At 36.6% G+C, this 17,077-nt stretch overlaps 1 protein-coding gene across 1 annotated transcript in view; it reads left to right on the top strand.

Annotated features, from left to right (window-relative positions):
- Cps1 (carbamoyl-phosphate synthase 1) overlaps nt 1–17,077 on the top strand; it is a 110,779-nt gene that overhangs the window by 26,445 nt on the left and 67,257 nt on the right. Inside the window, exons 6-15 of the mRNA XM_004653515.2 lie at nt 272–364; nt 3,335–3,424; nt 5,792–5,920; nt 6,741–6,847; nt 7,648–7,786; nt 8,450–8,527; nt 10,194–10,292; nt 11,647–11,742; nt 14,426–14,615; nt 15,759–15,916. Of these exons, the coding sequence (XP_004653572.1) occupies nt 272–364; nt 3,335–3,424; nt 5,792–5,920; nt 6,741–6,847; nt 7,648–7,786; nt 8,450–8,527; nt 10,194–10,292; nt 11,647–11,742; nt 14,426–14,615; nt 15,759–15,916 (1,179 nt within the window). The remainder of the gene's footprint in view (nt 1–271; nt 365–3,334; nt 3,425–5,791; nt 5,921–6,740; nt 6,848–7,647; nt 7,787–8,449; nt 8,528–10,193; nt 10,293–11,646; nt 11,743–14,425; nt 14,616–15,758; nt 15,917–17,077) is intronic.

The raw sequence follows: 17,077 nt of genomic DNA, 5'->3' as shown, positions 1-17,077 counted from the left end.
ACCTGAATTTTTATGCCATTTAACTTAACCTACATGAGGAAAGGGCCTTAGCCCTGAGAAGTAGCCTCATTTCCCTGAAAGTTTCTTTCAGTGTAAGCTGCAACTGCTTTATTTACTTACTTATTTATTTTTTTGATTTGAGAATATGTAGGTCTGCTGATGTTATGAAGACATCCAAGTCTTGGAACAGCTGTTCAAAGTCCCTGTGGATTTGTACCATCAGCTCTTCATCATTACTTACTTTTAATTATCTAATTGTTTAATTTGATAGGGCACCATGCTTGGAAAAATTGAATTTGAAGGTCAACCAGTGGATTTTGTGGATCCAAATAAACAGAATTTGATTGCTGATGTTTCAACGAAGGTGAGAACTTTTATTTCATATGTTGTAGTTTTGCCTCACTCATGCTGGGTCTGTCTGTTTTTTTTTTTTTTAATATAAAAATCTTCATTTAGTCAGAGGTCATCGTTCAGAAGCACCAGAGTACAGGGGAAAATGGGTCTCACAACAGTTAGAATATTGATTACAAAATTAGTGCACTAGAAGTCAATAACCCTTCGTTAGAGACATTAATGGAAACCTCAGGCCCTCATTTAGAGGCTGTTTCCTATAATTTAAGCATTCTTCTCCTGTTTCACTTGTTCTTCAGTTGAAGGATTAAAACAGAATCAGATAAAGGAAGTACAGAACATTCAAAGGTAGGCATAGCCAAAGAGTCAAGGGAGCTTGTAGGAATCAGGTAAAATAGGGTTCACCATCATTTTATTCAGGGAAAACTAATCCTACCCATAGAAGATTTATTGTGCTTTATTTGAGTTTAAAGCGTAATGCTTATAATGAATGATGTCTGTGTTATCTCTAAGTGAAGCATGCTTAGTGTATATTTGCCATAAGGTACAGAATATATTTTGGAAAGATGTTTCTTGATTTTGATTGGATGCCTATTAATGAAAGCGTGAGTGAATCTTCTGAGCCAGTGTCTGGAAAGAGTAGAGAGCAAGTTCACCACAATGTGGAGCACCCGGTGATAAGTGCTATTTTGGAGTACTTACAGTGTACTGTAGGAGCATTCATGGGGCAGTACCAAAACATGACAGGGACAATCAAAGCAGGCTTTGTAGGAGTGTTAGGGCTGTTGGAGACACAAAGAACCAGCATTATAGTTAGATCAAGGGAGATCTAGAACTGATTCAGGCAGAAGGAATGACACAAGTTGATAGGCATAGAGATTTATGCACTTATATATGTTTGAAAAGCTATGTTTGATTAGAAGTGGCTGAACCAAAGAGTTCATGTATATGGTTCACAATGTAGTGAAGTTGAGTGGAGACAATGTGGAGGGTTTCATGAAATATATCATTGATTGGCTAATAATATTGGGAATTGTGGATAACTAATTCAGCAAAAGATAAGTGGATAAAGAAGAAAATACCTAGATACTAAAATTGTGACATTTGCCAAGTTTGAGGAACCCTGGCCTTGAGAAATTTACCTTAAAATTTTCTGTGATCAAGCAAGGTTGAAAAACGCTGTATGACACACTCTTCTCTTGGAATTCAAGTGTCCGTGAGGCTCAGCATAACTTCTATCATTGGATGTGGAAAGAATGTGTAGTCAGCTCTCCAGACCTGCAGGTTCCACATCTGTGGGGTCAGCCAACCATGGACTGAAAATGCTAAAATAAAAATGAGATGTACTAAATCTAAGCAACTTTTTTTCCTTATAATTTCTTTCCTGAACAATACAATATACAGTTATTTACATACCATTTATTTGCCAGTTCCATATTGCAAGTGATCTAGAGATGATTTAAAGTATACTCGAGTCAGGGTGTAGTAGCTTCTATGTTAATACCACATCCTTTTAGATAAGGGACTACAGTATGTATGGATATTGGTACCATGGTCAGAGTTTTCCTGATGCCAATTTTCCATGGTGTTGATTGGATGAGTGCAATGTGTTTATTTAGAGACCAGTGATAATAAGTATATCCTGTCAAATTAAGAGAAAGGTTATTATAGTGATGAAAGCTGACCCTGTAAAGGCCATTGCAATGGAATAATTTTGTGACAGCTGTGATAAAGTTTGCTTTTATAATCAGGAAGTTAAATGTACTTATGAGTTTTTGTTTGACTATGTGCCTTGGTAATGTTGACAACTTGATTCATTGTCTTCTTTCAATTTGATGCAGCTCCAATTCCATAGTGATAACCACTCCTACTTTATATGACAGAAGTCTATGGTTAGGAAAAAAAATTATGCCTTTTTTAAGTTATGTAATGTGAGAGATTACCTGTGGCAGTCATGGGTCATTGGTTTAGCAAGAATTCTCCCACATCATGAAAGGACTAGAGTATATTTTTCTCCAGAATAGTCAGCAGAAAAAAGGAAATGACAAAGGTATCTTTATATCTTTTCCTCAACTACAGTCTAAGAGTTACAGTTTTATATTCTATAAGAAGTTGTGGAGAGGTAGATATTTCAGTTAAAATAAAATGCTCTTTCAAGTAGTCAGGTTGTGTCTTTCGTCCAACACCTTTGGCAAATCATGAAGTCATTCTAAATTCATAATATGCTAGCTAACTCTCAAAGCCAGGGCAAGTGTGCCAAGTGCTCTAGGCTTTGCCTCTCTATTTCTGTTCTTTCTTCTTTTATGACTGAAGAAGTGCTTCTTGGGTAAATGCCTGTGAAAATCAATTTGCCTCCAAGCAGTTCTTAAGACATAGGTAATGATTATGATATGCTCTGGGATCCTTTTATGAAACCTACTACTTAAATGTAAATGATTGTCTGGTCATCTGAAAGGACCAGGAGCCTACAGTAGTTTATCAGTTCCTGTAAGTCTCACACTGATTTTCCCCACTCAGATTCTCGGCATAAGCCGCATGTATAGTGACTCATGCCACCCCATCTTATCATCACTGCAAGATGATGATCAAGTGGCATTTAAAGCTTGATGCATCGATTAACACATCTGTTTCTTGCTGAACCAGGCAATGATATTTGAAAATTCCAGGGCTAATGAGGCAAACTATGGAGAAGATATTTAACTACAGAAACAACCAATATCTTAAGGATCTTTGTTATCCCTATAATGAACAGTTTATATAAAACAGTGAAGCAGGTTTTCCTCAGAAGAAAAGGCACAGTCTGTGGTATATGTTGTACTTTTCTTCCAAACTGATTGTTAAATGCCATTCTTTCTCTTGCAGTTAACAATCAGTTACCCATCAATCAAAGTGCAAAGCATCCTCAGATGCATTTATGATACTGACCTGCTGCTTATAGCTGGGAATTCCCTCTCACTGTATTTTTTTTTTTTTTTAATGGCAGGATGTTAAGATATATGGCAAAGGAAACCCCACGAAAGTGGTAGCTGTAGACTGTGGCATTAAAAACAATGTCATCCGCCTACTAGTTAAGGTAAGTAATTCAGCCATCTTAAGGACAAAGTTTGTAATATTGTTAGTGCTGAACTGTTTTCTGCTTCAGAGTGAACTTATGTATTATCTCAGATTGCTAAGGATCTATTTTCTTCTTGTTGCCTTTGATCTACAAAACAGACATATATTCACTTAATTTGAATCATACCGATTAAAATTAAAAACACACATTTAGAAACATCCTAAAGGGCCACAAACACATGAAAGAAAATGACTATTCACATCACTTATTGAATATTTTTGTCACTTATTCTGAGACATGCCACATTCACCTTTGTTGAGGCTTGGAGATGATCAGAAAGCTAGAGTCAGTATTATTGCTCATCCAAGGCATACATTTATTATGAACCACATTTGGAGAGCTTGTGTTCTGATTTCAAATGACTTTCATGGTACCCTATGTAAACAGATAAACAACTAATTAAAATTAAACCATAAAATTCCTCAGGAGCATTTTAAACCATTATGCCAATATTTTATTAAATCCTATTTTGTGGAGCTGGCGTGATGGCTTAATGGATAAGAATACTTGCAGCTCAAGTATGAGGACCTGAGTTCAACACCCAGCATCCATGTGAAAGGCCTGTAACCTCAGCATTTGATGAGGAATAGAGACAGGAGGATTTCTGGGCTTGCTGGCCAGTCAGTCTGAACAGGAAAACTGTGAGCTCCAGGTTCATTGACAGACTGTCTCAGCAAAATACAGTGGAAGTGTGATAGAGGTGTACACTCGATGTTCTCTGCAGGTCTCTTCGTGCATGTACATAGGTTGCACACATCTGCACACATATGTGCAAACAGACATAAACACTTTGTATGCTACATACCAATACAGCAAAAAAAGTAAGGTTTTTCTGGCATTTCTCCATATATCCTTTCCATCCTCAATATTTCTGCCTTTGTCTCTCTTCAACGTGTTCTCTCTCTCTCTTTCTTTCACCCCACATCCTCCCACAAACATATATACACATATTTGTAAAACATCAAATTAGCTTGACTATAAGAGGAATTTAAAAAAAAAATTATTTATTTATTTATTTATTTGCTGTTTGTGAGAAAGAAGCAGAGAGAGAGAGAATGTGTGCACCAGGGTCTCCAGTCACTGCAAGTGAAGTCCAGATGCATGTGCCACCTTGTGCATCTGGCTGATATGTGTCCTGGGGAATCGAACTGAGGTCCTTTGGCTCTGTAGGCAAATGCCTTAACTGCTAGCCATCCCTCCAGCCCCAAGTTATTTTTTAATTCACCTACTTATGATTAGAAACTATCACCAATATCCAATTACAGCTCAAAATTCTTATCAATTTTGTTAATTATGTTTCACAGCTCTCTTGATAGATGCATGGATGGCCTATCCAAATGAACAAATGTTTCCTTGGAATTGTTTTAGTATTAGATACATAGATGGTCTGAATTATCTTCCCCCATTTATCAGTTAAATTTTTGTTGCTTATCTTTCAACTATAAATATTTTACATCCCTTTGTTTGGGGAGTTTCTCTCAGTGTTTGGAGCTTGATGGCAATGAGGAAATGCATGGAAATTTTTATGGCAAGTACAACTAGACTATAGAGTCAGGGAGGAGGACATTTGTGGCATGCATAGGCTGTCTTTAAAGAAGTGCTCCTAGTGAGCTCCTGCTCTACTTGTCCACAGTAGTAACTGACAAGGTATACTATATTGGGGTGTCTCATGATATCTCTTATCTATCCTGGTGGGGTTTTTTTTTTTTTTGGTAAAAACTTCCAAACAAAACTTCAAAATCTTATCTTAGGAAATGCTAGGGAAAGCCTCAAAGGTATTAAATTATTAAATAATATTTTTGTAGAATTTATCCTTATATCTTGCCACCCTTAATTTCTCTTTAGCTCTGCATTTTCATGTATCTTTAAGGTGTTGTCTCTTTGCTCTATATGCTTTTACGACAAATATCTATTCTTTCCTCAGAGTATAAATATCATAGGCAATAAAGCCTGAGGAAAGAAAGATGATTAAATTTGGTGAAAAAGATGAGAGGTAGTCATCTGAAATTTTTCACAACGTGGGTTTGTTAGCACCATCTGACACACTTTCCATACGGCTGTGGATGGGAACTGAAGCCACCTGCTTCAAGTGCGGAAGAATGTGTCACCTGTTTCCTCAGCGTCAAATCTTGTTTTTCCCCCACTATTTTCCACTGACCATTAGGTCTATTTCTATCACAAAAGATACCATGAACCACTCAAAGAACTGTCTGATCAGCATTATTTACATAAATTATGTAGTGTGAGATTGGTTCATCAAAATCCCAGCAAGATCAACCATTATCAAACAGCGATGCTATTATTTTTGTTGTGGTTCTCTCTTAGCGAGGAGCTGAGGTGCACCTAGTTCCCTGGAACCATGACTTCACCCAGATGGAGTATGATGGACTTGTAATTGCTGGAGGACCTGGGAACCCAGCTCTTGCCCAGCCACTAATTCAGAATGTGAAAAAGGTACAAGGAACCTGGGGGTTATGTGTCTCTGTGTGGGAGGTAAGGGCATCTACTCTGGGCATTGAGAGCTAAATTTCATTTACTCAGCTATTTTTTACAGTCATATTTGAACCTTGGAGGCAATATCAGTATAGATATTTTAGAAAGAGACCAGTGAAAAGGGATTTTCAGAGGAAATGAAGCTTTGCTTCAGGCAAAGTAACCTAGACATTGTGCCTTCCACTTACAAGAACTGGAGTCCAATGCCCACGTACAACTTTTCTTATAATTACAAGATGATAGCTCAGGCTCTTCAGAACCTATAAGACCTTTAGATTTCCAAAATATGAGGTTAAATCCAGTTTAGTCCTAATGGCAAGTACATCTTACTGAATTCTAATGCTACACATTTGTCAACCATGTCGTCCTTTACCTTATAACTTAGAATACATGCTATGTATTTACAAGAGAGGGAGAGGGAGAGAGAAACAGAAACACACACACACACACACACAGAGAGAGAGAGAGAGAGAGAGAGAGAGAGAGAAATTATGGCCATGCCAGGGCCTCTTACCACTGCAAACAAACTCCAGATGCAAGTGCCACTTTGTCTGGCTTGATATGAGTACTGGGAAATCGAACCCTGGCCATCAACTTAAAGCCAAAAAGCCATTAACTGCTGAGCCATCTCTCTAGTCCCCCATTCTAACTTTTTATTTTTAATATTCCTTATAGTTTGCTATTTAAAGGGTGAAGTGGGTACCCAATTTTGGATGTTTTTTTTTCAGAGACAGGGTTATTTGTAACTTGTGCACCTGGGTTAATGGTCTTCTCACTTTAGATTTTGGATGATGATCGCAAACAGCCATTGTTTGGAATCAGTACCGGAAATCTCATCACAGGATTAGCTGCAGGTGCCAAATCCTACAAGATGTCCATGGCTAACAGGTAAGGCAGTTATGAGGTTGTTTATGGTCAAACTAGCTCTGAAATACCACTGCTACTCAATCACAAAAGGCATAGATAGTTATGTACCATTCCTTCGGAATAAATGACAGATATCCTATTATAGGGTTCACAGTTGCCTGACTATTTTATTGCGTTTCTCAGAGGAAGCCTTCTCTAATGATAACTTTGGTATAGTTTGAGGTTATTTCCCTTTAGTTGCCATAAATTGGGTTTATAATACCCAATCAAATGGTATTCTAAGAGAACTTGTTCTGATTTTAAGCTTGATTTCAAAGCAATATAAGAAGCTAGTGTGACTTAGCACCAGAGAGTCTCAGATCTTCCATTTCACTCCTTTGCACCAGTTAATTTATTCAATGTCAGGTGTTCTTCATGGCCCCCTTTCCACCTAAGTTGTAATTCAAAATGATTCTGATTTGAGCAGTAGTCTATTAATTATCTCCCCGAAATTCTCCTCTGGCTTTAAAAATTACTACAGCCCCTTTAAAATAAGTTTCTTACAGTTGTTTCTGTTAAGCTAGTGTGCTACTACTTTTGTTATGAGTCTTTTTAAAAACCGATTATAGAAGTTTAATAGACCTGATGTTTAACAGTCAAAAAGCTTCCTGAATTGATTTTTTTTTTTTTTTTTGCTACTAAAACTACCGGGATTAACAATCTGTGACTTGCTATCAAAATAATTTCCACTAAGTAGTTGGAACTTTTGATTTTACTTTACAACTAATGTGTTTATATCCTCTTTACCTTTCTTTCCCTTCTTCCTTTTCTTCTCTTTCCAGAGGGCAGAATCAGCCTGTTTTGAATATCACAAACAGGCAGGCTTTCATTACTGCTCAGAATCATGGCTATGCCCTGGAAAACACCCTCCCTGCTGGCTGGAAACCACTTTTTGTGAATGTCAATGACCAAACAAATGAGGTAAGTGCTCTCAACAAACCTGCTTGGTTAGTGGCGAGAAACTCAAGGCTTTTAATATTTTGTGATGCAGATTCATTTCCATGTGTGTGTATGTATATGCATGTGTGTGTATGTGTGTGTGTGTGTGTGTGTATACCCCTGACTATTATTTTCTATAGCACTCCGCATTCTAAAAATAATCTTTCTCTTAACTTTTTATCAGTTGGCTCATTGTGATCCACTGTTTGTGTCCTTGACCAGCACCCATTTTATGCATACACTGTTAGTGCTTATTTGGTTGATGTCAGTGTGAGGCCAGGCCTAGTTGTGTCCCCGGGCCTCTCCAACACTGGAGTAGCCTTTAAGGAGACCCTTGGAATATATGTTAAGAGTTGGATATGAAAAGTTCAGTTTATTCTGAACAATCCCAGAGGACCCCAAAGGCTATGAACCAAATTTGTTGTTATGAGACCTTCATTGGGTCAGCTTATCATTGACCTGATTTCTTCTTGGGTATGTGAGTCCTTAATATTTCCAATCATCTTACTGAGTAGAACTTGGAATTTGCAGAGCGTTATTAAGCACTTAATTTTTTTGTTGGAGAGTTATTGTTGACTGAATAGTACAATGCCACACTTGATATTTGGTACAGAAGGAAAGTCTTCCCATTTCTTATTCCTTTAGGGCATTATGCATGAGAGCAAACCCTTCTTTGCGGTGCAGTTCCATCCAGAGGTCAGCCCAGGGCCAACAGACACTGAGGTATGTCAGAAAGATAAGGCTTGTTATATACTTAAAAATAATCATTGATATGAACCAAAATAATTGGTGCAGAATGTTCCCAAAAAGAATGTTTTGGTAGTGTGCGTTTTGATTTGAAATTCCCCCATGAATCTCATGGAGTAAATTTTAATCTTTTTCTTAAATTTAAAGTGGTAAAAGCCCTTAAGAAATCAGAAGAAATGCCATGATGCTATTTTTACTTAAACCCATTATCATTCTAATATATTTAGCTCTGAAATTTACAATTGTTGTGCTATGCAAATGAATTCCCTTTTGCTCTTTCTATCTCATAACTGAAATGAAATTTTAATCCCCCATCTGTGTCTTCAAAAAAATCCCTATGGCAACTGTTTGTGTAGCCACTGAGGGAGAATAAACAGCAGCGGGAGGACTCAGAGGGGCATGAAGGGGGAGAGGCCGCCTGTCGTGTCATGTGATTCAGATGGCTTAAAGAAGAATCCGTAGGGAATGCTCAGGGAACTGTGATTTTAACCTGAATATTTTTACTTTATTTATGTGAGCTCTTAGTTCAGTATTCAGGCATATCTCTCCAAAATAAATAAATAAATAAATAAAAGCATACAAGGACTTGTAGAAAAGTCTGGGCTGGGCAGTGTGGGTTTGACTGTTCATCTCCCATGCCCAGGAGCCTCCTCCAACAGTCTTGACAATTCATTATTGTCAACAGATGCTCTCAGGAAGGAAAGACAACCAGACAAAATGAAGAGGAGCAGATGAGCTTTCCTTTAAAATCTCTGCTCCTTCATCCCTAAATGACCTTTTTAGATGCTTGTGTTTTGTTCTTGCTTTACTTTACTAAGAGATGTTAGTTATTAAAAGGAAAGACCAGTGTGATATAATCACCCATTATAAAATGCATAAATAAAAGCGTTACACAGGTCGTCTAGCACATGTTAAGTATTTTTTTAATATAAATATTAACTGTTAGTCAATTTTGGTGCTTCACATTACAGACATTGCAATTACTATTTATAGTTGAATGCACTACAACAATATTTTTGATACTACTAACTCATTTTAAAATGAATACCTGGGTTGAAATTTGTCATGTCTACTGAAGCAAAAGATGTAAGCTCATTGGTAAAGTTTAAGAATCATTTGGGGGGCTGGAGAGATGGCTTAGTGGTTAAGTGCTTGCCCGTGAAGCCTAAGGACCCTGGTTTGAGGCTCAATTCCCCAAGACCCACGTTAGCCAGATGCACAAGGGGGCGCAGGCGTCTGGAGTTCATTTGTAGTGGCTGGAGGCCCTGGGGCACACCCATTCTCTCTCTCTCTCTCTCTCTCTCTCTCTCCCTCTCTCTCTCTCTCTCTCCTTCTCTCTGTCTTTCATTCTCAAATAAATAAAAATAAATAAAAAAATTAAAAATTAAAAAAAGAATCATCTGTAGGGGTTATTTTATGAACTGCAAGAATTAAAAATAATGGTTATTTCTAAAATTAATATGTATAAGTCATATGGCTTCAAGTTTTGTTTAACTAGACTCTGATTTAGATGAAGAAATTATACACAATTAAAGGCTGTAAACTTGATATTCTTAGAAGGCATTATCTGAAATGTTTCTTGTCTACAGAAAACACCTTTTATAAACATGACCTTTAAGCAGCTGCTTGTATTTTCTTCTAGTACCTATTTGACTCCTTTTTCTCACTGATCAAGAAGGGAAAAGGCACCACCATCACATCAGTTCTGCCAAAGCCAGCATTGGTTGCATCTCGAGTTGAGGTCAGTAGAGGTGGGCTTTCATTAGCTTGCGAATTCACAATCTTCTCTATCATCTCATTTCTTAAGGACAGAAAATGATCTAAGTCACATGGATGTCCAAGAAAAAAACAAATGGCAGCCTTGCATCCATCTATTATTTTATAACTAGCCCATTCTAGGTAACATACATTGGACTTTTTATTTTAAATTCTCTATTTTTAATTTTTCTCCTTATAGACTACTAATAACTTAATGAGGAAGAGTATTCATTTTAGTTTACAATTTCATATTTTTCCAACATCTCTCCAGACCATAGTCCTAGATAAGACTGAAATTCAGTTTATAGTACAAAATCATCATAGTTGATAGAACTCTTTGTTTCAACTGGATGTATTGTTATTCAGTATTACAAAAATATAGCATGACTTGAATCATTATCTACTTGAACATATATGCTAGTGTGATAAGGTTTCTACTCATATTGTCATACATAAACTACTCTCTCACTTGATTATTATAAAAGATTTAAGATAATGTACCTGTATTTTTTGATAATACATGCACATACATGTATACAGACATACTTTCAAACAAAATATATTAATATCTTTAGGCTTTTACTTATACCTAAATCTCATGTGAATCTCTTTCAAAAAATTTTAACTTAAATGAAACAATGTTTACTGGGTGTGGTGGCACATTAATCCCAGCACTTGAGGAGGCAGAAGTAGGAGGATCACTGTGAATTGAAGGCCCCTCTAGACAACACAGTGAATTCCAGGTCAGATTGGGCTAGAGTGAGACCCTACCTTGAAAATAACATACAAAAAATGTTCATGAAGTTTGGAAAAATACTGAAATTAGAGATTCTTTTTTAAAAATATATTTTTTCAAATTTTATTTATTTGAGAAAGAGAGAGAGGGAGAGAGAGAATGGGCATGTCAGGGCCTTCAGCTACTGCAAGTGAATACCAGATGCATAAGACCCCTTTTGCATCTGGCTTTACATGGGTTCTGGGGAATCAAACCTGGGTCTACTGGCTTTGCAGGCAAGTGCCTTAACTGCTGAGCCATCTTGCCAGCCCATATTTTTTAAATATATTTTTTCAGATTTTATATATTTGTTTATTTATTTGAGACAAAGAGAAGGAGGCACACACACACACACACACACACACACACACACACAATGGAGATTCTTAAATAATTTTTTTTCTCCCATGTAGTGTTTATTTTTAAAACCTGCTGAGGATCATCATGTTGATTCAGATGATCTCCACTCTTAGAAATATCTTACTTTCACTAGCTAGTAATCAAATGCCTGATTTTCACTACTTAGCAATAAAAGTAATATCTTTTTTTAAAATATTTATAGGTTTCCAAAGTCCTTATCCTAGGTTCAGGAGGTCTGTCCATTGGCCAGGCAGGTGAATTTGACTACTCGGGATCTCAAGCTGTGAAGGCCATGAAGGTGAGCGAATGGGATCACAGTTAGGATTAATATGCTCTTTCAATGAGCCTATGTAGTTTTGGCTAATTTAGTTTTATGACACTCCTTTTTTTCAAAATCACCATAATTATTTTCCTGAACTATCTTTACATAGCTGTATTAAAATAAGTTTGATCAAAAACTAGATCTATGGTTTTCTCTAACGTGTGTATCTTTGAATTTAGGTGGTTAGAATTATATCATTGCCTTTTCCTATAAAAAGCATCAAGTTACATTTACACATACTGCTTATTGAGGTGGCAAACTTTACAAATATTCCTGTCTCTGATGAGATGAGGGGATTTGGGCCATCCTTTTTGCTTGCTTTAAGTTACTTCAGACGCTTTGTCAGATGCTTCAGACATCTCTGTGGTGGACATGGGAAACTCTAGCTTGGAATGCCAGGGCAACACTGAATGTGTTTAAACAAAGTATCACTCCTACTAAGGGACTAAACGCCCTTATCAATAATTTGGACAACTGGATGGTATGGCTAGATTCTCAAGTGGAAAGTAGGGCTTAATATTATAATTGGGAAACACTCCCTGTTTCTTCATTCTGTTGAGATCTCCACTGTTGCTGCAATCAAATCAAACTTGAGAGGAATTCCATTGTATAGTTAAGGAGTTCCTCTTGAAGAGATAGCTTGACCTCTCTTTGGTGTCCTTTACCCACATGCCATGCATCTTGGTGCTAATCACGCCTCCAGAGGCAGTGTGAGCATTGGCTCACTGACTCTGCCTCAGGCATTTCAGTGCATAGCAATTTGCCAGAGACCTGACTAGCAGAGATGCCAGCACACCATGCCAGCTGGGCTGGGGGATAACAATATCAGAAACAGCTGGCTAAAGTTTTCCTAGAGTACAGAATTTTTCCCTGACAGATGCTGAGAAGAGGTGGACCAAAGTCCTTACGGCTCTCCCATGTGGATTCTTTCTTTGCGCTCCATGTGAGTGGAGGTGTTTTTGCCACACGCACATGCTTGCTATGCTTTTTCAATGGGATGGTCTGCTTCAGTATATTATGATTCAATTAGAGGATTCCAATGGTTCACATTTGTGAGAACACAGTGTATTCAGGATTTAGAATGTCTTTAAGTAACATATAATTTTTATCCTATTTGGGAATTTTATAAATGTTTAATATTTCATAGCTAGCATTTATATTTTATTTATTCACATGAAACTAAAGAAGAGGACATATTAAATGAATTATGGTGTTAATTAAGAGGTTAGTAAGAGATGAATGATACCAAAAATTAGAAAAATATTAATCATTATAAGTTTAAATAAATGGTTTGAACTTTAAAATAAATTATAAAATACATAGATATAAGTATGAGATATTTTGTATAATTTTGTATAATATTCAGTGCACAACATTCAGAAAAAAGTATATAACCCAAGTTTGCTGGTACCTTAGATTGAGTTTTTAAAAAATATTTTATTTATAATTTATCTTAGAAAGAGACGGTCAGACAGATAGAGAATGGGTGTACCAGGGCCTCTAGTCACTGCAAATGAACTCTAGACACATGCACCACTTTATGCATCTGACTTTATGTGGGTACTGGGGAATCGAACCTGGGTCCTTTGGATTCACAGGTGAACAACTGAACCATTGGAGCCATCTCTACAGACCTATAGTGAGTTTTCTTAAACTGTTAATGATATGTTATAGTTTAGATTCAGTTATTTACATTCTAACTCGCACTCAAAATGCATTTAACTGTATATATCTTTCTAACATTTTGTTAGAAAAATATTCTAAATAAAATCTTTAAATCTTGAGAGACGACTCATGTTGAAGACAAACATTTGAAGTCAAAAAACCTGTATGTGTGTTCTGAGTGTTGCAACATACCAGTCACCTGACCTCTATTTTAACTCAGTTCCTTCATCTGGAAGATGCACAGTTCTCTCTTTATATTGATGTGTAAAATAAGATTCATTCAAACTATGTCACATGCAATAAGTGACTATTTGAATTTAAGATCACATAAAATATGTTCAACTTCTATTGAGCTCTCCCTTGAAGGCTCAATGGCATTCAAGAATGATTTCTTTACTTTTGTCTCAATATTTCATTGACTTTTAAAATAATTTCATCTGGGAATATTAATTCATGAATAAGAACTATCTGGCTATGTTTCACAGTTTGTTAAGTGTCACCCTTATCCTCACTTATGACACCATTATTCATAGTAGCTAAAGTGAAGAATTATTTTAAAGATGTTTAAAATGTAAGAAATGAGGTATGGCTATGGATATATTCATAAATGTACACATGATGTATGTACACACATACATGCATGTACACAAACACAAATTTGTATTTTAAATTTTTGCATAGGGCTCTTTTGGTTTTATATAATATGTATAAATTCTAGTATAATGGTCTTTATTAGAGAGCTACAGAAGACTTGAAAATCTACAGAAACAATCAATGAAGGAGTCTCAGTGCTGCTGGAAAGGAAATTCATTAGACAATAGTTTAAATGTACTTGATGTTCTTGGACAGATCAGGGCAGGGGAGGCAGCTCTTATGTTGTCTCCAATATATGTGTGTGTGTGTGTGTGTGTGTGTGTGTGTGTGTGTGTGTGTGTATTTTTCTGTTTTCTTTAGTTCGTATTTTCAGATACTTCATTTGTCTGTTTCTTTTCAGGAAGAAAATGTCAAGACAGTCCTGATGAACCCAAACATTGCATCTGTGCAGACCAATGAGGTGGGCCTGAAGCAAGCTGATGCAGTCTACTTTCTGCCCATCACACCTCAGTTTGTCACTGAGGTCATCAAGGCAGAACGGCCTGATGGGCTGATCCTCGGCATGGGTGGCCAGACAGCTCTCAATTGTGGTAAGTCCCTTTAAGTTCAGTTGTACATTTTTGAGCCATGTACTGACATGTCACATGTTTTGCTTGTGTGCCTCTAAAAACAGTGCTCTGCGTATGTAAGGAAGCAGTTACCAAGCAGCCAGAGCCAGTGAAAATATTATGCAATAAATAGTGCTAGTTTATTTCAAAAACAGCAAAGTCACAAAGACTCCTTTCATTTTAAGGCTCCAGAGTGGCCACATGGGCTTCTTGGGTTTCCTCCATCATCTTAGGGGACTGACTTTCTCTGTGATGACTGAAACTCTGAGAGCTACTATGCATGGAAAATTACAATTAGCATCAAGTGCTCTATGTACCACAGTCTTGCAGCATTTGCCTCTCATATATGTTCATGACAACATAGACCAGCCTAATGGTTGTTTCCAGCATATTTAAGTCATTTCCCCAATCTCTCTATGATAGATGAAATCCTTAGCATGGTGTCATGAATGGGAATCTCCTTAGGCACTTGGGATATGCATAAGAATATAATTTGCTTATCAAACATAGAAGCTATCCAAACATAGATGGCAAGGCAGTTGTAACATAAACAATTCTGATGATTGCTATATCCTAGTTAGAAACCTATGCTTCTGAGATGGTTTAAATAGTAAAATCTCATTATGTTAACTTACCTAAGATGGAAAGGGGTATACTAAAAGTTTAAGGCTCATGTAATGCTATAATTTATGTTGATAAGAATAAATTGAGGCTGGAATGCTAGCTCAATGGTTAAAAGCACTAGCTTGTGAAGCCTGCCAGCCCAGATTAGATCACCAATACTTATATAAAAGCAGATGCACAAAGTGGTGCATGCATCTGGAATTTGCTTGCAGTAACAGGAATGCCAGGTGTGCCTATTCTCTCTCCTCTCTGTCTTTTACCCTAAATAAATGATTGATGTACAGCTTATGGTAACATAAGTAATAGTAGCATCATTCATATGTTTTATTTTCAGAATTTTCTAGTGGTTTTTCTTATGTAAATTTCTTTTATTGATGAGGGTGGCTATTTGTGTATAATTTTGAATAGTTTTTGAACAATGTATTCATGACTCTATTAAAAATACATATATTTTATAATTAAAATTAAATTAAAAATTGATTATGTTTGGTTCTTCTGTAGGAGTGGAACTATTTAAGAGAGGCGTGCTCAAGGAATATGGTGTGAAGGTTCTGGGAACCTCGGTTGAGTCCATCATGGCCACAGAAGACAGGCAGCTGTTCTCAGACAAACTCAATGAGATCAATGAAAAGATTGCTCCCAGTTTTGCAGTGGAATCTGTAAGGAGTCTTTGCTATGGGGAAGCAGCACATTATTTGTTTGGGTTGTAGGGAGAACAATTTGTTATGCTTGACAATAATATTTAAAACCATTTGTAATTGCATGCATTATTTCTAGAAATATGTTAGGAGCTCAGAGACATTGCTATTCATGAAAGAATTCAATGTTAAAGTATTAGGTTCATATATTAATATTTTATTTTATAAAAAGAAAATTATAAGTCCCCAAAGTAGTAGATTAGTTTTGGTTGAGTTGCCCTTGAATCTCAGATCTCTGGTTTGAAGCTAATAACCATGCCAACATCTGAGAGCAAAGTGTTTTTATATTTCTCTTGGAATAAGCTGTGTGTGTGTGTGTGTGTGTGTGTGTGTGTGTGTGTGTGTATGTATGTATGCATGCACATGCATGCATACCCTGCCAATGATTTTTGAAACATTTTTTTAATGGAATAAATATTTTGGAATGAAATACACTTAGTAAGAACCCATTACTGCGAAATGTTTAAGGAGTACTGTTTGCTTTTTCTAGTATTTATTTTTCCACTGTACATTATGCCTATTTATAGGCTATTACCAGTTGCCAGGAAGAAGTCAAGTCACTGAACATTTGTTTGCCCTGGTCTTTATTTTTGTTTCCAGGCATATATTTGGTCGAGGTTCTAGAAACAGCTTAAGAGCAACTTCCCCACTATAAAAACAGGCAAATCCTTGGCGACAAGTCAAGTTATGGTGAGGTGACTAAGCTTGGGTCTGCATGTTTCAGAAAACAATGCTACCTAGTACATGCTATGGTACAAAGATGTCTGTCAATCAAGAGCTATCCCATGATAGCTCTACTGAACACTTTGGGAAGCTTTTGCCATATACTCATTCTTTCACTGCCAGATATAATTATGTCCTTGCTTTCCCATGATGAGAAACAGGCATATGGGAAAGGTGTAATTACATTCCCATTGGTAGTGCAATAATTCTCTAAGTCAGAAAAATATAGTCACCATATGTTGTATTATGTAAGTTAAAAAAATTCTCAAGCTTCTGGGACTACTCTGATATGGAACCTGAAGAATGAAATATCTCTTTTTATAAGTATTCCTAACAGTATATTGCTTTAATACCAGGATAGCTTAAGCAAAGAAAGTCTTTTATTTTCCCTTGAAACAT

Source organism: Jaculus jaculus, chromosome 4 (assembly GCF_020740685.1).
Source record: "Jaculus jaculus isolate mJacJac1 chromosome 4, mJacJac1.mat.Y.cur, whole genome shotgun sequence".
Classification (NCBI taxonomy): domain Eukaryota; kingdom Metazoa; phylum Chordata; class Mammalia; order Rodentia; family Dipodidae; genus Jaculus; species Jaculus jaculus.
The sequence above is the reverse complement of the archived record's forward strand: the minus strand, read 5'-3'. Positions and strand labels throughout refer to the sequence as shown.